Here is a 22,759-nt window from a genome sequence, read left to right on the forward strand (position 1 = left end):
AAGAGACGGTGATGGACTTACTTTTTGTCCCTCCCAACCGTTCCTAATTCCCGTTAGTAAAATACTAAAATACTCTTTAGGGATGACAGTGGACTGAGGAAAAACGGAGTCCTGCCCCGCCTCGCCCCGTTTGAACCGGGGATGAAGGTTAAAATCAAAACCCATGCAACAATGGAAGCGGGGATAGAGGACGGAATTTTTAGATGGGGCGGGGGCGGAGACCTTATCCCCCACCCCTGCCCACTGCTATCCCTAAAGAAGATTGCTCGCATGTCTCCTCCACTTTGGAAGCATTCAAGCTGAGCATATTGACAAAAGTTTTAAAAATGATACAAGTTTAAGGTCTTGTTGAAAATTTAAATTTCTAGTTAAAATAATTCAAAACTTTTAATTTTCACACTGGATTTTAAGAACATTTAAGGCCATTAATTTCCAAGATGAATTTTAAGAAACCCTTTATATTCCCAACACTTTCCAAAGATGCATTTTTGAAAACTAGTTTGGTGTTCTTTGGTAGATGAGAGGACGTTTAATAGTACTCATAGTGACAAATATCGCGAGATTTATGAAAGCGATAATATTGCGAGAAATTGCCTGAAAGTTTAGAACAGCAATTTCTGGCAGGAATTTCAAAATATCATGAGATTTATGAAAAAAACATAAATACTGTGATTTAAATGTGATATTTACATTTTAAATGGCTATTTATCATGAAAAAATCATGTATTTTTATTTTTAAATAATTTTATTAATATTTTCTTATAAAAAATAAATTTTATATTTTTTTAATTTATTTTTTTATTGCCGAGATTTTGCCAAAAAATGTGAGATTTATGAAAAATTTTCAATTTCTCACAAGTTTTTGAAGAACGAGATTTTGCCGATAAAAATGTTTGTCACTATGATAGTACTGAGAGAGATGCATTAAAAAACAGTTTAATGAGATTTTATTCACGTTGCTAGTGCATTTTAATTAAATTTAAACTAGTCTTTCTCCAAAAAAAAAAGTTAAGCAGTTAATTAAAACATAAATATCGAGATAAAATGCGATATTTAGACTTTGACTAAATATCGCGACTAAAACATAAATATGGAGATAAACACGATAGTTAGATTTTGACAAAAAAACCGTGATATTTTGAAATTATCAAGGTATTTTAAAGTTTAAAAGGGTGAGCTAATATATCATGTTTTTTTGCAATATTTTCAAAATATCTCAGATATTTGTCACAATGATTACGAGAAAGATGGAGGTTTTTGGGAGAATCGCATCACTATTTTTTGAATGCGGATCATTGGATGGGTTAAAAAAAAAAACACACAGTTTCAACCTCTAACTTCCAAGTAACCTTCAATTGCATCAATCAAAAGCGACAAGTGGTTATTGTCATATATAGGTTCAATACTTGGACTATATGCACATTATTGCTATATTCTAGAATCCTATACAAAGAGTAAAATATCGTAATACATTCAAATATTAGAAAAATAATTATATGGTGATATTTTGATGCTATTATTATACTTTTTAGTGTCTTGTATCTTTATTTTTAATATTTTAAATTTGACTTGCTTTTTCTTTCCATTTTTGCTAAAAACTATTGAAGTACTCTTAACTATTGTGTTATTTTTTTTTAAAGAAAACTTGTGTTATTGTTGTATATATTTTTTATAAAGGATCAGTCAGAGGCAGCCCTGAGCGTATACTGTCATAGCTGCCTTGGATTCAATTCATGACATGGATGAACGGCAACCATAACACCATGAATAAATAGCTTGCTGTTTAGATGAACCATCACTACAAAAACAGGTTATTCCGGTGTTTCAGCATCAGAAGTGTAGGAGCTGCTTTTCTTTTGTACTCTACCTCACAACATCGCCTACCTATATCTAGTGGTGGTTCTGTCCGAGGGAGTTTATGCGTAAGTGGTAGCTGCCAAATCCAATCTCTATTGTAAATATAAAGAGGGGACAGTCTCACTTCCTCTCTCAAATGCATAAACTCTCATGCCAGCTACCAGCTTTCAAACACCCACCAACAAGGTAGTTTTGACCATATATCTATCAAATCCATAAACTTCCATCCCAGCTGCCAGTTTCCAAACAGAGCCATCAGAGTGTTGAAGGTTGCAATCTCCAGTCCACATATATTGGCATGATATTGCGCATAACCGATCCAATTTTCAATCCCAACTGAGCAAAAGGACACCAACTGTTGCTGGCATATTCGTGAATATCACTTATATTTTGATTTTTTTTCTGATTTTATTGTGAGAAATTCACCTACTGTGGAAATCACGATAAAATCACCAGAAATTCAGAACATAACCCATTCTCAATATATTGAAAATTTATCACCCATATTACCACGGTGTTGTAGCAATTTTTTATAACTTCCGACAGGGAAATGTTATATGATTAATTCAAGGCTGCCACAGGTCTATTGAGACTTTTTTCATAAAATAAAAAAGTTTTCTATTTATCGCAAGATTTTCCTCCCTTGCCTAGCAAAATCGTGAGAACAAGATTCATGACTCTGGGTCAGGTCTTGGTGTAGGTATTGGGCATCCCTCGCATGGATCTCTAGGCCAAGCAAGTTTAGTCCACCCTACTGACAATGTAACCAAGCACAAAATGTAATCCACAAGGGAAGGACAACCTCCCCTAAAGTAGCTTTATCATTCTATATGGGACGCTTTCTACAATGAAGAATATGCAGCAAAAGCTTTGCTAATTTAAAAGGAACAAAGCTATGTGAGCCCCTGCATCGAGAGCTTCCACTGAAATTTTCTGGCTGATATCTTGATCTTTGTAGGCTGGTAAACAAGCCGAATCAAGCCAAGCTTGGGTTGCGCAAACATGGCCCATTTTGGCTCAGTTATAGTTCAAATTGAGCTTGAGGTTGCCTCATTAAGACCCCAGCCTAGCATATCCTGGGCCTCCAGTCATACACCACTTCAAATGGCGCCCACCCAGTTTGACCTTTTCTTCAGTTAACTCAACTGCTTATAGGATCTCCAACCATTGAACTGGGTGCCCACCAAGCATCTCAAACAAAGTCACCCAAGCGGTTGTCTACCTCTATCTGTCTATCAGGGTGATAAGCACTGCTGCTCCTAAACCCAGTACCCAACTCATTCCTCATAAATACTTCGCTCAAAGAGGGATAAAATCTTTCAGTACGAGCTTCTTTCACACAACGAGCTTATTACCAAGCCAAACAAAGTGCGCTGCACATGGCATGGCTCGATCCAATCTTCTAGACCCTTGGGCTTCCAAAGTCTATGCAAGGCATGCGCACGATGACTGGTCTGCACCATTAATCCCTGGTGTCTATGCTGAGTTTTTTTCCTGTCGCCCTTGATTAAAGGACAGCAAGAACCATTCAAAGATGACCTCTTTCAAGTCTTCACAGAAGTGGCATAATACCTTTGCACAGGCCCTGCAACTGGTTAGATAGGAAGAAGGGGCCAAAAGAACTTTGAATGGATAGATGACATTTGAAACCAAAAGCTTTTGTAATATGTTGCAACTGTGCCAGTTAAAATTTCATGTCCAAACACAGAGTTGTCGGTTTTGTCCGCCAAGTGAATACCTAATAATGCTACATAACTATAGTAGCACTGTGAAAATCATAAACAGAAACCAAATCTCCATTTCATCAAAACTAAAAATGTCTATGCCCACATAACAATCAACAAGATAGAAGCTGAACATGCATGAAAAGTAAATTGAAGGCAGAGTAAAACAAAGGATTTGTATCCAGTAGCTCTACCAAGTCTCATATGCTTAAGCAAAGCTTAATACTTATTGCCCACTGGAGACATCTTATTGTTGGGTGGCAGAAGGCCTCTTTTCAGTGGTATAGGGAAGGTACTCTTTCCCAGTGTCAACTCTCGTTGTTTGACCGCCTATGTCGATGACAGCGGATGTAAAGGCCAAAGCAGCTCCAGCTGAGATCGCTGTTGAAATGCTCCTACCTGCAAGATTATACAAGTTAAAATCTACAGAAGACAGTAAGCACTCGCTAAACAAGTGATATAAAATTGTACAAACATGGCTTAGGGAATGTCTTCATTTTGTTAGTGTCCTTATACGTACAGCACTAAGCACCAACGACATGACCATATATATAGTTGTGAAGGTGCATGCGTGCCCGCAAGTTCAAACGATGTGACTGACATCCATTTTCTATCATCACAAGCTAACAAAATAATACAAAAGAGTTCATCTGAGGAAATCTGAATAAGTCTAGAATAAATAATTTCCATAAAAATGAAACAGGTGGAAAATTTTCCATCTTGACCAGAACTGGCTGTGCCCATATGAATCATTAGTCAGCTTGGACCAGTCATTGCCTTTCTATTAACTTGTACTAATAGACCAGCATGTACTAACATTCATAGATAAGAACCTCTTTAGTACAAAATCTACAAATCCAAACCTTTCTTCCTAATCATATTACATTGATTGGCCCCAAGGCGAAAACAATCAGCCCTGATTGAGACCACAGTCAAATATAAGAACCTCTGTGATTATATATAGAATGTAAACACTCCCTATAATTGATTGAATCAAGCATGCAGCATGGATATACTAGATGAGCAGTTTTGAATCCTGCATGTGATTGTATATGGATCCCTCTACCTGAAAAGAGTGTCTCATCTTCCAAGCTTCCACTCTAAGTTTGACTAAAACGCCACCAAGTGGGTAAAGTTCACACTAGTACAGAGTAAGATCATGACCATTCTACTTTGAAAAATTTCTGCTTAAGCAGAATTTGCAGATTCATCATGGCAGAGACAGGCTTGAAAGTACCTAACAGAAGGCCCAAGAGTGAGGGAAAGGAATAAGGGGCAGATTTCAATATGATGTTTTCCATCTTTTGGTAAAATCCTATGCCTATATCTGCCTCCACGATATAGAATTTTATGCATCTCAAGATCCTTTAATATTCCATAGTTGGATGATGTGAAAAAGGAGAAAGGACACTTTCAGACACCATTTAAAAGATGCAAATCCTCATCCTCTGTCCCCTACTTTCAAAGTTTTAAACGCAGTTTTTTTGGAACTATGCAAGGATACAGGAGAAGACTGTCTGTGTGCAGTTCTGTTAAGAATTATTATTGGATATACTTCAGAGTATGTATGAAGCATTCAAGTATCCACTTGATGTAGCTCACAGTCACAAGTTATGCTGCTACTACATTTAGCATCTAATTCTTAAATACAAGTTATGCTGCTACTACATTTAGCATCTAATTCTTAAAAAGGCATCACTAGGGCCAGAACACAAGTAACACATGCTGGTATGATACAAAGGTTTGGAAAAACTAGGCAAAGGCAACATGAATATATCCATATACAGTTGATACTGTATTTTTAATGATTATCTATTTACCACTCACAATAGCCAAACTTAAAATTGAAATTTACATAATAAAATAATGATAAGCAAATATTAAATAATAAACCCAAACTTAAAATTGAAATTTACATAATCAATTGAAAATTGTAAAAGAAAAAAAGAGCAACTACACAAGAAAAGATCAAGATCATGAAAAAAAGAAACATAGATAAAGTTAAGGACATAAATATTAAACATGTTTGTCACGGGCTTGCCTATGCCCATCATCTGATGTAATATAAATATTAAACATGTTTAGATTCAGGAGCTTCTTTTCATATGACTTATAATGAGTCCCTACTATCCAATTGCACTAATTCATATTTTTCATGTGTCAACCGTTGATGCTACTTCTTTAAAAGTTAAAAGTATAAGAAATCTTAATAAAGATTCAAAAAAAAATCTTTGTTCCAAATGTCAGGGGTATTCCAAAACTTAATTTAAATCTTTTCTCGATTTCTCAAATTTTTTATTATGGGTGTAGAGTATTCTTCTCATCTAAGGCTTGTTGGGTGCAGGACCTTTAGTCTGAGAAGCTGATTGGGCAAGTCCATAGAAGAAGAGATCTTTACTATATGAACTCTTTATGTCAAACTAAAGAACTTTTTTAACCATATCCAAGAAATTAATTTGGATCTTTGGCATAAAAGATTAGGACATCCAAGTGTATCCAAACTATCTCTTTTTTCATTTTTAAAAAAAAATTGTAAGGAAAAAGAATTCATATGTGAAGATTGTAAAAATGCAAATGATACCTTTTGGGTCTAGAACTTCCTTAACTAATGAAATTTTTTAATTAGTGGATTCGGATGTATGGGGTCCCACTCCCCGTTATGTCAAAATGTGGTTATTCATACTATGTTACATTTATAGATGATTTTAGTAGACACACTTGGATCTACTTCCTTAGACTCAAATACAAAGTTTTTTTGTGTTTTAAATTTTTTTATAATTTTGTTAAAAATCAATTAACTCCGCCTGTGTATAACTGTTTAGTTATACACTGCCGGTCCCAAGCCCGGATAAAGGAGGAGGGTTGCGGTAGGCCAGCCAGCATAAAAACTTTGTCATACCCTATGAATATGAACCAATATGAGAATTTCGTTGGGGCGTTCCCTATTGAGCGACGCGTTGTACTCTATAGGCCCGGAGGCAGTGATAAATGGGCAAGGGTTGCTAGGTCGTCGCCCGGAAGCGACGCGTCACACCGGCGCCCGGGTGTGGTGTCAAATAGGCAAGGGTTCCCTCACTTTGTTGGACGGGTGGGGGTAAAGAAGTTAGTCCAAGACCATAAAATTAGGTTAGCCACTTGGAACATAGGGTCTTTAACTGGTAAGTTGGTAGAGTTAGTAGATGTTATGTGTAGGAGAAAGATTGATATTTTATGTCTACAAGAGACCAAATGGGTAGGTGAGAAAGCAAAAGTGATAGAACCTTGGGGATATAAGATTTGGTATACAGGAATAAATAGGAATAGGAATGGAGTAGGGATTGTTATGAGTCGTGAGTTTATAGATAATGTAGTTGAGGTCCATAGGAAGGGTGATAGGATTTTACTTATTAAATTAGTATTAGGTACGGATATTATTAATATTATTAGTGTTTATGCACCTCAAGTAGGTTTAGATGATTCCACTAAGCGTCAATTTTGGGAAGATTTAGATGGAGTAGTACAAGGGATATCTTATGGAGAAAGGCTTTTCTTCGGCGGTGACCTTAATGGGCATGTAGGCATTAGTAGGGATGGATTTGAGAGTATCCATGGAGGCTATGGTATAGGCGAAAGAAACGATAGTGGAGAAAGGATTTTAGATTTTTGTTTGTCCTATGATATGATCTTAGCAAACACTTGGTTTAGGAAGAGAGAGTCTCACCTAGTAACATTTAAAAGTGGGGTTAATACGAGTCAGATAGATTTTTTCCTACTTAGAAAGAGAGATAGGGGTTGTTGCATCGATTGTAAGGTTATACCGGGAGAAAGTGCAGCTACACAACATAGACTCTTAATTTTAGATCTTAGAATTAGACAATGCCGCAAAAGGGATAGACATAGGATAGATCCTAGAATTAAGTGGTGGGCACTGAAAGGAGCTAAACAAGGAATGTTTGTAGAGCGGGTAGTTAAGGAAGTTGATTGGTGTCTCGAGGAGGATTCAGAATCTATGTGGAATAAGATAGCGGGTGGCATGAAAAAGATGGCTAAGGAGGTATTGGGTGAGTCTAAAGGCGGTGCACCGCAAGGTAAGGATACATCGTGGTGGAACGAGGATGTCAAATTAGCTATTAAGGTTAAAAGAGAGTGTTATAGAAATCTAAGTAAAAGTCGTGATAATGAGAATTTGGAGAAGTATATGATAGCAAAGAAGGAAGCTAAAAAAGTAGTTCAGAACGCGAGGGATAAGGTATATAAGGAGGTTTATGACAAGTTGGATACCAAAGAGGGTGAGAAGGATATTTATAGGATTGCAAAAATGAGAGATAGGAAATCGAGGGATCTGGGTATGGTTAGATGTATCAAAGATGAAACGCAAAGGGTTTTAGTCAAAGATGAGGAGATTAAGGAGAGATGGAAAGATTATTTTGATAAGCTATTTAATGAAAGTCATGCTCAGGATCTTGGAGACTTTTTCCATTCCTTTTCATGAGATGAATCGTGACTTTATGCGCAAGATTCAAAAGAAAGAAATTGCAGAGGCTTTGAAGAAAATGAAATCAAGAAGGGCAGTTGGCCCAGATGGTATACCTATCGAGGCTTGGAAATGTTTGGGAGAGAAAGGTTTAGAATGGTTGACAAATCTTTTTAACAAGATTTGGCGGACAAATAAGATGCCTAATGAGTGGAGGAAGAGTACGTTGGTGCCTGTATATAAGAATAAGGGTGATATACAAGATTGCACAAACTATCGTGGTATAAAACTCATGAGTCATACTATGAAACTTTGGGAGAGGGTGATTGAGTCTAGGTTGAGGAAGGTTGTCATGATATCTGAGAATCAATTTGGTTTTATGCCTGGAAGATCTACTATGGAAGCTATACATCTTCTTAGACAACTTATTGAGAGAAATAGAGAGAGGAACAAAGATTTGCATATGGTTTTTATTGATTTGGAGAAGGCTTACGATAGAGTACCTAGGGACGTTCTCTGGTGGACAATGATGAAGAAAGGTGTTTCTCTCAAGTACATTAGTATAATTAAAGATATGTATGAAGGAGTAGTAAACAATGTCCGCACTTGTGGAGGGGTGACAACCAATTTTCCTATAACGGTTGGGTTACATCAAGGATCTGCTTTAAGCCCTTTCCTATTTGCTATAGTGATGGATGAGCTTACGAGATCAATTCAAGAAAATGTGCCGTGGTGTATGTTGTTTGATGATGATATTGTTTTGATTGATGAGTCTAGAGTTGGGGTTAATGCTAAGTTAGAATTATGGAGACAGACATTGGAAGCAAGAGGCTTTAAGTTGAGTAAGAGTAAGACAGAATACATGGAATGTCGATTTAGTAAGCAACGAAATAGAGATGGGAGTGTAGTGAAGCTTGGTGAGCAAGAAATACCGGTGGATGATTCTTTCAAATATTTGGGATCTATCATTCAAAAGTATGGAGAAATTGATGGAGATGTAAATCATAGGATAAAGGTTGGGTGAATGAAATGGAAAAGTGTAACTGGAGTGTTGTGCGATCGTAGAATGCCATTGCGGTTGAAGGGAAAGTTTTATAGGACGACTATTAAGCCCGCTTTACTATATGGTACGGAATGTTGGGCTGCCAAGAGACATCATATTCAAAAAATGAGTGTAGCTGAGATGCGTATGCTGAGATGGATGTGTGGAAATACAATAAAAGATAAGATTCGGAACGAGGAGATACGTAAGAAGGTAGGCGTTGCACCCATTGAAAATAAGATGAGAGAGAATCGTTTACGGTGGTTTGGACATATTCGACGAAGGCCTAATGATGCTCCAGTTAGAAGGATGGAGAAATGGGAAAATATATTAGTTAAAAGAGGTCGGGGTAGGCCTAGGAAGACATGGATGGAGGTGATAGGAAAGGATATGAATGCTTTGAACCTCACCGAGGACATGGCATTGGATAGAAATGAATGGAGGAGAAGGATTCATGTGGAAGACCCAGAATGATTTTCTTTGTTGGTTCATATCGCCGACCCTAATTGTTTTGGGATGAAGGCGTAGTTGTTGTTGTTGTTGTTGTTAAAAATCAATTCAAAACAAATATTAAGACCTTCCACTCCGACTTGAGGGGAGAGTTTCTTTCAAATGATTTCCAATCATACCTAAAAACACATAGTATTTTACACAAAAAATGTTGTCCGAGGACCCCCCAACAAAATGGAATTTTCGAAAAAAAAACATCATTATATTATTGAAACTACTAGGACTCTACTTATTTAAAAAAAAGTTTCAAAGAAGTTTTGAGCCAAAGTTGCCCTCACCACGGTTTATTTAATAAATAGAATGCCTTCTTAAATTTTAGAAAACAAATCTCCAATTGAAAAACTCTTTAAGATTTCACCTGATTTGAAAAGATTAAGGGTTTTAAGATGTAAGTGTTTTGTACTTGAAAAGTACAACAAACTTTCTCCTAAAGTCATTGAATGTGTTTTTCTTTGGTATGATGAAAATAAAAAAGGCTATCGATGCTATGATTCTAAAAATGATAAACTTTATATATCTAAAAATATAACATTTTTTGAAAAAGAAGGATTTGATCTTGAAAAAACTAAGGAAGAATCCGAGTATACCTTCTTGTTTGACTTATTCCCTAAATCTAACATTGAAAATGATGATGAAGATAATGATAATGTTTAGTCAACTGATGAACCAAGTGAAGAAAGAGAACCAACTCATAACATTATACAATACTCTAAACCAGAGTTACCAGAAACGCCTAGGTAATTTGGGAAACGCGCTTGCCCGAAGCGCATGTTCGAAGCGCAAAACGTTGCACTGGGAAGCACGTTTTTTTTTTGGAAGCACGCTTCCCCCTCGCTTCCCCCATTTTTTTATTTTTTTGTATTTTATTTTTGTTTTTTTTTTCTTTTTTCGCTTTCCCTCGCTTCCGGTTTGCTTCCTAGGTCGCTTTTGAGACGCTTCCTGATTCGCTCTTAAGTCGTCCCACGCTTCCCATTTCCTAAAATTTTGAAAGTGCCTCGCTTACCGCTTTTGCTTCCTGTATCGCTTCCCGCTCCTGCTTCCTCGACTGACAACCATGCTCTAAACGTGATAATGGGGAACATCCATGTGCTTTTGAGAAGTATAGTCAACCAACAAATATAGAAGAATCTAGTGTTAGAAGATCTGAACGAATACCTAGACTGCCAAGTAGGTTTGTCTCTTATGAATCTTTCTCCCCAAGCTATAGAGCATGTCTTCTAGCAATCCACTTATATCATGAACTATCCAACTATAGATAAGCCAAAGACATAAGAGAATGGAGTAGAAGCTATGAAAATAGAATTAGAAGATCTACATAAGGCCCATACTTGGAAAGTCCAACATCTTCCTAAGAAAAAAAAGACAATATGACATAGATGGGTATTTAAGGTTAAAAGAAAGAGTGACAGATCTCTAGAAAGATATAAAGCAAGATTAACTGCAAAAGGATATTCCCAGGAATATGGTATAGATTATAAGGAAACCTTTGCCCCAGTTGCCTGCATGACCACCGTTAGGACTTTAGTTGCAATAGCATCAATTACGAAATGACCTATATATCTGTTAGATCATAGATGTCAAGAATGCTTTTTTAAATGAAAATTTAAATCAAGAAGTTCACATGGATCCTCCTCTTGGTCTGACTATTGCAAATGGTATGGTTTTTCATCTTCGAAAGACTTTATATGGACTTAAACAAGCCCTTAAAGCATGGTATGATCAATTTAGTGGAACTATGATAAATTTTGGATTTAAATCTTGTTATGTTGATATTGTGCTTTTTGTAAGATCTACAGATACTTCGCTTATCATTTTGCTCTTATATGTTGATATGATCATTGCTGGAAATGGTCAGAGAGAAATTGAAGAAATTAAAATTATACTTAAAAAAATCCTTTAATATGACTGATCTTGTTTTTTTGAGATATTTTTAGGTATTGAAGTTGCATATTCGCCAAGAGGATACATTTTGTCTCACATAAAGTTTGCAGCTAATATTGTTATGCAATTGAGAATCACATACACAAAATATGTTGACACTCCTGAAGTAATAAATGCTAAAATAAGAGTTGAAGACAGAGTATTACTAGATGATCCAACTCCTTATAGGCAACTTATCGGGTCACGAATGCACTTAGTTATTACTAGACTAGATATTACGTATGTAGTACATACTGCAAGTTAGTTTAAATATGTGCTTACATTAGTTCACATGACTGTTGTGTTAAGAATAGTTCGATACATCAAGAAGATTATATCTAAAGAGCTATTTTTATCCTCTTCATTATCTTTAAATCTTATTACTTATACTGATTCCAACTGGGGAAGAGATCCTAATAACCGACACTCAACCACAGGTTTTTGTGTGTTTGTAGGTGATTCCCTCATTTCTTGGAGATGAAAAAAGCAACAGAAAGTGTCATTATCCTCCACGGAAGCTGTATATAGGGCGATGGCTATAACAAAAACTGAGGATATGTGGATGATATCCTTACTTTCAGACATGGGTATTGATGTTTCAAAACCTTCAAAGCAGTGTTGTTAAAAACGCGCCTCAAGGCGCAAAAAGCATGCCTCGCCTCAAGGCGAGGGACTTTGTGCCTTGAGGCACAGTTAAAAAGCGTAAACCCATGTAGGCGTACGCCTCTTGCGCCTTGAGGCGAGGCGAGCCTCAGCGTGAGGCGCACACGCCTTATTTTGTTGGTCAAATGAGGGTCAAATCCCTCATTTGACCAACAATAGCATCTCACCCCCGACCCTAATAAGGGTCGGGAGCCCTAATTTCCCTAATCTCATCTCTTGTAGCCCCTGTCTCCCTCTCGTCTCTCGCAGCCCCTCTCTCCCTGTCGTCTCTCGCAGCCCCTCTCTCTCTCTCTCGTCTCTTGCAGTCCCTCTCTCTCGTCTCTCACACTCTCTCGCTTCCCCGCCTCCTCCTTCTCTCCGGAAGTAGCTGCGACGCCGGCAACCCTTGCCAGACACCAAGTAACCCCGGCCCCCTTCATTCATCCTTGGCTGTTACTACAACCTTTCTTTTGGATAGTGCTGATCAACAGCATAGACAAAAAAAGAACAAGCTTAAATGTTTAAAAGTTGGAAATGTAGTGTGAATGATTACTGATGCAAAAACACTGATTTGGTCCTCTTGATGCTTGCAACTATGTATGGACCAAGCGATTCACGTGCATGGATAGGCAGTGAGTATTTGAGCCAGCTGCGCAGATGGTTTTTCAACCCAAAAATTGTTATGTCCAATTGCCATTCACGTGTAGAATTTTCGGTTGGCTTACTGAGATATTTCAGTGATTTAACTGCCAAGCCAAATTCCAGATATTGAGGTTTTGCTACGAGCAGTATCACGGTGTTGTAGGCCATTAAACAGAAAAAGAAACTATTGAGTTACTCTTTAAGAAAGTGCCATGCAGCCATACATGCGTCCGAAAAAGATTGTTTCCAACCTCTTTCAATTGTGCCTAACTTTTTTTATGAAATGGAGGTTTTGGAGTTTGATTCAGGTGGAAGTGAATCCATGATCAATCTGGACCATGTTTTTGTATAAAAAATAAAAACAAAAATAAAAAAAGATGCTTGATAACAACGTAACCAAGGTCATGGTCTAGTTTCTTCAACCATACAAATAAATAAGTTTGTTTTTGGCAATATAGTGGATCTAGTAAGAACCCTTACAATAGGCATACTTCTGATTTGATGTTTGCTTAAATATTGCTAGAATGCAAGTCCAGTGTTAATTACAAACTCTATACTTCTGATTTTATTTCGTGTTGGTTGTTGCTTCATCAATAAAGCATTTCTTATTTATTTATAATTTTAAATAATTTTTATAGTTTTTTTAAGTTAAAATTTTTTTTTGAGGCTTACGCTTTGCGCCTCGAGGCTTACGCCTCGCCTCAGATTTTGGTGGAGCGCCTCGCTATGCCTCAACGCTTTTCACACCACTGCTTCAAAGTTATATTGCGACAACAAAAGTGCCATATATATAGCCAGCAACCATACATTTCATGAAAGAACAAAGCATATCAAGATAGATTGTCACTATGTTTTAGAAGAATACCTGAAGGAGACGATTACTTCACCATATGTTCAGTCCGACTTCAGATTGCGGACTTCTTCACCAAAGCTCTTCCTTTACCTTGATTTTTGTTTCTTCTTAACAAACTTTCGGTAATCTTACCGTAAGTTTGAGAGGGAGTGTTAAAATAGATTGTATATGTATATATACACCTGATATACGTATATTTATATAATATACATATATCAGGGGTAATTTGGTCATTATATCTATTATAATAAATACAGTCCAATAGGGAATGTATTGTCTTTTTTGTTTTCCTTTTATTTATGTTTGCTTTTTATTTAAGTTGTTTTTCGATTGTTGGGATGCAGCATGCTCCTACAACTGTGCATATGGGTGTTGTGCTTCGGATCATCCGATACATCAAAAACACCATAACTAAAGAGTTATTCCTATCCCCATATTCTTCATTAAATTTACTTGCTTATACTGATGCAGATTGGGAAGGTAACTCTAATGATAGAATCTCAACTATTGGTTTCTGTGTTTTTTAGGAGATTCCTTAATTGCTTGGAGATGTAAGAAGCAACAAAAAGTTTGGACATCCTCTAATGAAGTTGAATACTGGGCCATGACAACTACTATAATGAAACTTGTTTGGCTTCGAAGTCTTCTCAAATATATGGGAGGTGACATTTCTGGTGCTTCACAGCTTTGTTGTGACAACAAAAGTGTCATTTATATTGTCAACAATCACACTTTCCACAAGCGGACCAAACATATAGAGATGGACTGTCACTATGTTCGTGATGAGTATCTATGTGGAACTTTTATATTGTCATATGTCACATCAGAATATCAGTTAGCGGATTTTTTCACTAAAGCCCTTCTTGCTCCACGCTTCATGTTTCTCCTTGGCAAACTTTCGGTCATCTCCCCGTAAAGTTTGAGGGGGGTGTTAAAATACGTACATGTACCTATATATATAATACCTAATAGGGGTATTTCAGTCTTTTCGCATAGTTGTTTTAATAAACAACTATGTAAATAGATTAGGTTTTTTGTTTTTTTGTTTTTTTTTCATTTCATGCCAAAAGGTGCCCCTCCCATAGAGTCGTTGGGGCCCTCAACAGTCACAAATGTGACCGTTGGGAGATGTGACCGTTGGGGGCTCCCAACGACTCTATGGGAGCCCCCTTTTGGTTCTCTTTTTAGCCCTCCTTTTGAGGAGGTTCTTTTTGTATAAATAGGGGTGAACCCCTTTATATTCTTTAAGCCTTAGTGCTCTCTCTCTCTCAATAAAGAGATTTTATATTTTTATCTTGTGCTTTCCTTAAAGCTTATGTATGTATTGTCCCATAGTGGACCTGGCTATTATTCCTTTTGTGCATTAGTCCATTGTTGGACATTGTGAATGCTTTTTAGCATTCTTTATCTTTCCGCATACTTCATTACAACCACCAGCAGTGCTTCTCTCTCTATCTGCTGAAAGGAGGAGAAGAAGAAGAAGAAGAGAGGAGGAGACTCTCTCTACCTCCTCTTCTCTTCCTTTTTCCTCCCTTCTTATTCTTCTTCCATCTTCATCTTTTCTTCTTCCCCTCCTCCTCCTTCCTACGTTCCTCTTCTTTCCTCCTTTTTTCTTCTTCCCTACTTCTTTTATCCTTTGTTCTTCTTCTTTCCTTCACCTTTTTTCTTCTTCTTCCCTCCTCTCTTCTTCTTCATCTTTTAATTACATGTATATGTGTAGGTTTGTAAAGACTTTGCAATTAATTGATTGTGCATGTTATTATGTTCTTCACAAGATTATGGGCATTTGCCTCTTTTTTTTGTCCTTCATTTGCACTTGTAAATGTTGTAACACTCATTTTGGAGAGTCTTAGACAAATACATTAACTTTTGCTTGTTAATGCTAATATGCATTATATGGTGATGACATGAAGTTGAGACATTTAATTATTAGTGATTTTGTTAAGTAAATTTTCATTGAATACTCATATTTTATTTGTTAGATACTTAGATCAAGTTGTTGCATTAATGTTACTTTTACATGCTATTCTTATATTTTTAGATATTTATTTGATATTTCCTATGGTTTATTGGTTGCTTCATGAATAAAGCATTTTTTATTTATTTGTGTTTTTAGATATCTTTTAAAACGATTTTAAAAAGTTTTTAGAAATATATTTTTGAGGCTTACACTTTACGCCTCGCTTCATGTTTTGGTGGAGCGAGCCTCAACGCTTTTCACAACATTGATGGTAAAATATAAAATCAACTACATAGATATGAGCTTTGTGATAAGGATCCTCTGAAAAAGAAGGCATGAAGGCTCATGGAAGGACCAGATGTTAAGTCGCCAGTCTTAAGAAGGATCGACTTCATGGTCTAGTCTTCAGGCAGCAGTCCTCCTCCTTTTTATCAAAATGCAAATAACAAAAAGATCCTAATTTAGCTAAAGGCCAAGGTAGCCACACAGGATCCTTAAGACTTTATCCACATCTATTTCTGGTGCTGCTATGTCTAATTCCTCTCCTTCAGGTACGTTTTCTTGGATTATGGACTCTTGTGCCTCCTTTCACATGAGTCCTTTAAAATCCCTCTTATTTGAATGCACAAAATCTTTTTATAATTATTTTGGTTCTACGGTCGATGGAACTAATTTAGAGATTAAAAGTATTTAACATTTTCAAACATTTCAAATACCTAAAGTTAGAGTTGTTCCAAAACTCAATTTAAATTTATTATCGGTTTCTCACATTTTGGATTATGGGTATGAGATCAACTTCTCATAAAAAAATATTGGGTGTAGGATTGCCAATTAGGGAAGTTGATTAAGGCCATAAAAGGAAAAATCTCTACTACATGGATTTTCTCCATCTTCATAAAGAATCATCTTGTAATTTTGTTAAGGAAAAAGATATTTTTGTGTGGCATCAAAGATTAGGCCATCTTAATGTATCTAAGTTAGCTCCTTTTTCCATTTTTGAAAGACTCTTGTATTAAAGAGTTCATATGTAATAATTGTATTCTTGGAAAAATGAAAAAAAAAAACTTTTGGATCTAGAACTTTTATCTCTAATAAACCTTTTTAACTTGTGCATTTGGATGTATGAAGAGTGACTCCGGTCATGTCAAAAGGAGGGCTCTCTTATTATGTTATCTTTATTAATGATTATACTACGTATACTTGGATCTATTTCCTTAAGCAAAAATCCTATGTATTCTCATGTTTCAAAGAATTTCACAATATTGTGCAAAACCAATTTTAAATCAAAATTGTCATTTTTCGATAGAACTCAGAGAGAGAATAACTGTCTAATGATTTCAAAAATTATTTAAAAGAAAGTGAGATTTCACAAAAAAGATCTTGTCCAAATACCCCTCAAAAAAATGGTTTAGCCAAGAAAAAGCATCATCATATCATTGAAAATACAAGAACTTTGTTTATCTCAAAAAATTTATCTTATCAACTGAATGCCTTTATCCACTTTACAAAAACATGTCCCTAATTGAAAAACTTTATCAAAATTCTTCAGATTTAAGTAGATTAAGAAATTTTGAATGTAAATGTTTGTACTTATTGAAAAAAGAGACAAATTATCCCCCAAAGCCATTGAATGTGTGTTTCTTGGCTATGCCAATAACCAAAAAGGGTATACATGTTATGATAAGAAAAATGACATTATGTTTTAAGAAATGTAAATTTTCTCAAAAATGAAAATGGTTTTGATTTTGATAAGCATAAGGATGATCTTGAGTGTTCTGTGTTATTTGACTTGTTGCCAAAGAAGGCTTCTACATGTTGATGATCTTGATAATAAGCATATTGATGACTATGGTGTTCCTATAAAGGATACCCATAATCGTGATACTCAAATCTATTTTAGAAGAACTATTGAACACCATCCATGTGCACTTGATAGGAATTCACAAAACCAAAATCTAGGAGAAGCTAGCATTAGGAAATCCAATAGAACCTCCAGACTTCCTGAAAGGTTTGTCATATGAAACTTTTTCACCTAGAAATAAAGTTTGTCTTATGTCTAATGTTTATTCACTCCTTTTATAAACCCTCAACTTACAATGAGGCTAAAGAAATTTTTGAATGAATTGATGCCATGAATCTAGAGCTAGAAGCCCTTGAGAAAGTCAAGACTTGAGAGATTCAACCATTACCTATAGGGAAAAGACTATAGGGTTAGGTTATTGGCCAAGGGTTATTCCCAAGAGTATGGGATAAACTATGAAGAGACTTTTGCTTCTGTAACTTGTATCGTATGACTAGTGTTAGAACACTCATTGCCTTAGCATCCATTAAAAAATGACCTATTTACTAACTTGATGTCAAGAACACATTTTTGAATGGGGACCTAAATGTGACAGTGTACATGGATCCTCCACCCGGTTTTGAGATTGAGAGGGAAAAAGTTATTTGGTTAATAAAAGATTTATATAGGCTTAAACAAGCCCACAAAACTTGGTATGATAGGCTTAGTGAAGTTACGTTAAACTTGGGTTATAAGTCTTGTTATACTGGCATTGCTCTTTTTGTCAAAGATACAGGTACTGACATTATTATACTTATGTTACATGTTGATGATATAACAGGGAGTGACAAAAAAAGAGTTGATGAAATTAAAAATATTCATAACCTTGGTTTCTTAAGATATGTTTTAGGTATCGAAGTGGCTTACTCACCTAGAAAATATATATTATCACAAATGAAGTTGACTGCAGATATTATTGTCAAATTTCTGATAATAAGCAAGTTGTCACGTCGGAGGTTATGAATGCAAAATTAAGATTGGAAGATGAAACTCCTCTGGATGATCCAACTCCATACCAGCAATTGATTGGATCCTTGATCTACTTATCTATTACAAGATCGAACATTGCTCATGTTGTGTATTCAGTCAGTCGGTCAGTTTCAGTATGCACAAACTACAGTGCACATGAGTGTTGTGTTAATGATTGTCAAATATATCAAGAGTTCTATAACCAAAAGGCTATTTCTATCCTCTTCTTCTTTAGATTTAATTTCTTATATTAATACAGATTGTGAAAGTAATCCTAATGAAAGTCTCAACCACTGGTTTTTGTGTATTTTTAGGAGACTCTCTCATATCTTGGAGGTATAAGAAACAACATAAAGTCTTTCTGTCATCCACCGAAGCTGAATATCGAGCAATAACCACAACAACTGGAGATTATCTGGTTGATGAGTCTTTTCAAAGATATGGGCTTAGTCATCTCTAGTCCTTCCAAGATGTGTTGTGACAATAAGAGTGTTATCTATATTGCAAGCAACCACACCTTCCACGAACGAACTAGGTACATAGAGATGGACTGCTACTATGTCTAAGAAGAATTTCTACGAGGAACTATTGAATTCCCTACATGACTTTGGTATGTTAGCTAGCGGGCTTTTCACTAAAGCCTTGCCTTCACCTCATTTTGTATCTCTTCTTATCAAACTTTCGGTGATTACACTGTAAGTTTGAAGGGGAGAGTTAATTTATGATGTATTGTAAATGTACTATGTACATTTACATATATATAGGAAAACATGTATCTTCGAACAAGTTTTCCTTCGAACTCGTTCGAACGCGCAGTATAACACCGCGTGTTCTTTTTTCTCTCGAAAAAAACAGAATTAGCGGTGGTTTTGAACCGCCACTAATTCACTGTTTTATGCCTAGAGATTTAGAGGTGGTCAAGACCAGAGTTACAAGTCGAGGAAGCGGGAGCAGGAAGCGATACGGGAAGCGAGGCACTTTCAAAAATTTAGGAAGCGGGGGACTACTTAGAAGAAAATTTTGAACCGTCTCGGAAGCGAACCGGAAGCGAGGGGAAGCGAAAAAATAGAAAAAATGGGGAAGCGAGGGGAAGCGCAAGGGAAGCGTGGGGGAAGCGTGCTTCCCATAAAAGGGAAGTGCGCTTTCCAAAAAAGGGGGACGCTTCCCCTCACGCTTCGGAAGCGCGACGTTTCGCGCTTCCCCTTTTACCTAGGCGCTTCTGGTAACTCTGGTCAAGACTGCCACTAAAAGTCACGATCGCCCAAAAAAATATGACAAAGCATCGCCGTTTGATCGCGTGTGGTCAACGGTGACACTTCGTCCAACGTATCTTCAAACACTATGCATTTGAAGATACAGGTTACTATATACATTTTGTTCTTTTATGTAAACTGAAATACCCATCAAGGGTATTTCTGTCTTCACTTATGTAATAGGTGTCAGTCCACAAGGGGTTGACTGAAAAATTATTTTTATTTTGTTTTTTTAAAATATTGTATTCAATATAGCTGTTGGGCCAGTCCAACTAGACGTTGAACTGGTCCCAACGGCTATATTTATAGCTGTGGACCAGCCCATGTGTCTTCAAATGTGCCTATTTAAAGACACACTATACCTTGCATTTAGCAATGCTTTTTGAGCATTTTTCTTAAGAGAATTTATAGTTTTTATGTATTGTGTTGGCCCTTAGTGGCTCTTGTTGTGCTACTGAGTTTGTTCTCATTTGGTGATTGTATTGTCCCTTGGTGGACTAGTGCTTGTGCACTTCTTTTGTATTGTTTATTAACCCTTATTGGTTGTATTGTTTGTTAACCCTTATTGGGTTCTCTATTGTACTTCCGCTTGTTTCCTTACAAAAGCAATGCTAGATAAAATACATTGTGAACTAGAAGCTAGTGAGCAGTTTGCTCCAGCTAAAGGACCAAATCCTTCTATATCTTGACCATGACTACAATGGTCACCATGCTCCCAAACATCTTTCTATGCTAGATTAGGACATAACATAATTGTATATTTGTTTATATTCCTGAGCCGCAGCTTGTTGGATATGGAGGACCAGTATGCAAAGTATCACCTAGAATTTTTTAACGTCTGTTTCCCGATGGTATCCCAAGCTTTAATTTTTACAGTCGTACTACCAAAAAACAAACCATCAAAATGGGGATTAGGTTCATCTCAGCAATTCGATTGTTATAGTATTCCTAAACCAAACTCGGCCACAACAAAAAGGTTAGGGAGTCTCCAAGCCATTGCCTCATCAATATCTCAATCAAGACAAACACCAAAATGCATAATCTCCCATTTCGCTATACTCCATAGATTTTGGGATATCATCAAAAAGATGCGTGCGCAAGGAAGGGGGAGTTCTGCAACGGAAAATAGGGAACCTATCGAATTACAATTTCTATAATTCCAAAAGTCCACTAAAATTGAAGAAAAAAGCAATCTCTTACTCAACATTTCCCCCCTTTCATTTGTGAATTAAAAGATTGTGCCTTGTTCAATCAATTTCGCATCACCGAACGAATGACCATAGCTTCCAAAAGCACCAGGGATCCAGAAATGGCAAAAAAACACCAAAATTTACGATAAATTCGGTGTAAAGAGACGACTATACCAAAATCCGATTCCAATTTTCTTACTTGTTCGACAAGGAGAAGAACTCTAACCTTTAAAACCGAAGATGGACGCGCCGGCGACGAAGCCCCCGACCGCACCGTTGATGAAATCCTTCTTCATCCTGTACCTCTGGACCATCTGCTCCACCCCAATGTATACCCCGCTGACCGCCGCGAACGTGAGCCCGTAGTTCCCCATGAGTTTCGCCGTCCGGACCAGGCCGGGGAGGGCGACGCTCCGCTCGACCCGGGGCACGTCATACCAGCTGGCGACGACGGTGCCCCAGATGGTCCCGGCCACGAGGCCGGATGTCGCCGCCTTGATCGTCTTCATCATCGGCGTTTCGTCGTCGGCCAAGTCCCTGAGCTCCGACGGATCCATTTCTCCCAAACGCTAACCCTAGAGACGTGCAAAAAAAACACAGGAAATCAGGAACTCACCAACAGAAAGGATCAACGAAGAACGAAAAATGTCATCAAAATCTCAACAAGATTCAGATCGAATTGCAGGAAAGGCGATCGGAGGGAAGAGGAGACGTACGGACGGGTCGAGATGAACCTTAGGCTTTACGCTCGTTCCCTGGCTTTCGTTTGTTGGTGGCGTTTGAATGTGTGAATAATGGAAACTATTGAGACTCGGATCAACGAACCGGAACTTGACAAATCCGGGTCGAGTCCACAGCTCGTCAGTCCCCACCTACTCAGCTTACTTGTGCAGGGTGTGACAAATATCGCGAGAAATTACATAAACGTTTTAAACTTTTATTTCTAAAGATATTATTTAAATATATTTTATTTTTATTTCTTAATGAAAATTTATTTGTTTATATTTTAAATTTACTTTTTGCTGCCGATATTTTTTCCAAAACAACTTGAGATTTTCGAAAAAAAAAATATTGCTTGCAAGTTTTTGGCTGCAGATATTTTGCCGTTTTTAACTTTTGTCACTAACGGGTCGGATCTCGTTGGGACCCATATGATCCCAAACCCAGATCTGTTTTTGAAGTGCTTATGCTATAAGAAAAACCATATCTAAGTCCTATATTGATTACATAAACCAAACCCAATTCATACCTGGTAAAATAATATATATTTTTATTTTTCATATTAAAAAATCATAGTTCTTAATAAGAGATCAGGTCAGACCTGGGACTGGTACTAAATTTTACAAATCATACTTGGCTCCATATACTAATAGGACCTGAACTAGTTTTTAATAGGACCTCCCTTTTTATTATCAAACCCTCACCTATAGTGTAATGCCAAAAAAAATTAACTTGTGATTTCGAAAAATATTAATAAAAAAACTTTCAAAGATTAGGATTTTGACTTTTAAAATTGACAGCGGAAGCAACTTAGAAAAGAGCACAAGTTGACAAATTTTGGACACGTTAGCTTTAAAATCATCATCATCCATAAAACAGTTACTCAAAAGAAGTGAAGAACAAAACTATAGATTATTAATAGAATTTTGCAGTTTATTAAAAAAAAACATTCTTTTCATAATAAAAAAAAATCTAAAAAAAAAACTAAAACACAGAGCCAAGACGCCAGCAGAAAGAAGAAAGTCTCGAGCCAAGTTGCATCGTGCTATTGGCCATCTATAAGGTCTTACTCGTCACCTGCCAATGAAATGGGTCAGTTTCATAACAAACTGGTAGGTGTACGAATAGACAATGTAGAATAAAAAAGTAAGACATTCATAAGATAAGCAATTTGTTTCATTAAA

At 36.6% G+C, this 22,759-nt stretch overlaps 1 protein-coding gene across 1 annotated transcript; it reads right to left on the reverse strand.

Annotated features, from left to right (window-relative positions):
- Positions 1-3,635: 3,635 nt before the first annotated feature.
- LOC149828985 (outer envelope pore protein 16-3, chloroplastic/mitochondrial-like) lies at positions 3,636-21,623 on the reverse strand. The gene is made up of 3 exons (XM_090017849.1): positions 21,572-21,623; positions 21,082-21,430; positions 3,636-3,980 (listed from the first exon to the last, which is right to left on the reverse strand). The coding sequence occupies exons 2-3, from the start codon at positions 21,410-21,412 to the stop codon at positions 3,829-3,831; spliced, it is 483 nt and encodes a 160-aa protein (XP_089873975.1). The 5' UTR covers positions 21,413-21,430; positions 21,572-21,623; the 3' UTR covers positions 3,636-3,828.
- Between the last annotated feature and the right edge of the window lie 1,136 nt (positions 21,624-22,759).

Source organism: Nuphar pumila, chromosome 9 (assembly GCF_984573655.1).
Source record: "Nuphar pumila chromosome 9, dmNupPumi1.hap1.1, whole genome shotgun sequence".
In the NCBI taxonomy this organism is placed as follows: Eukaryota; Viridiplantae; Streptophyta; class Magnoliopsida; order Nymphaeales; family Nymphaeaceae; genus Nuphar; species Nuphar pumila.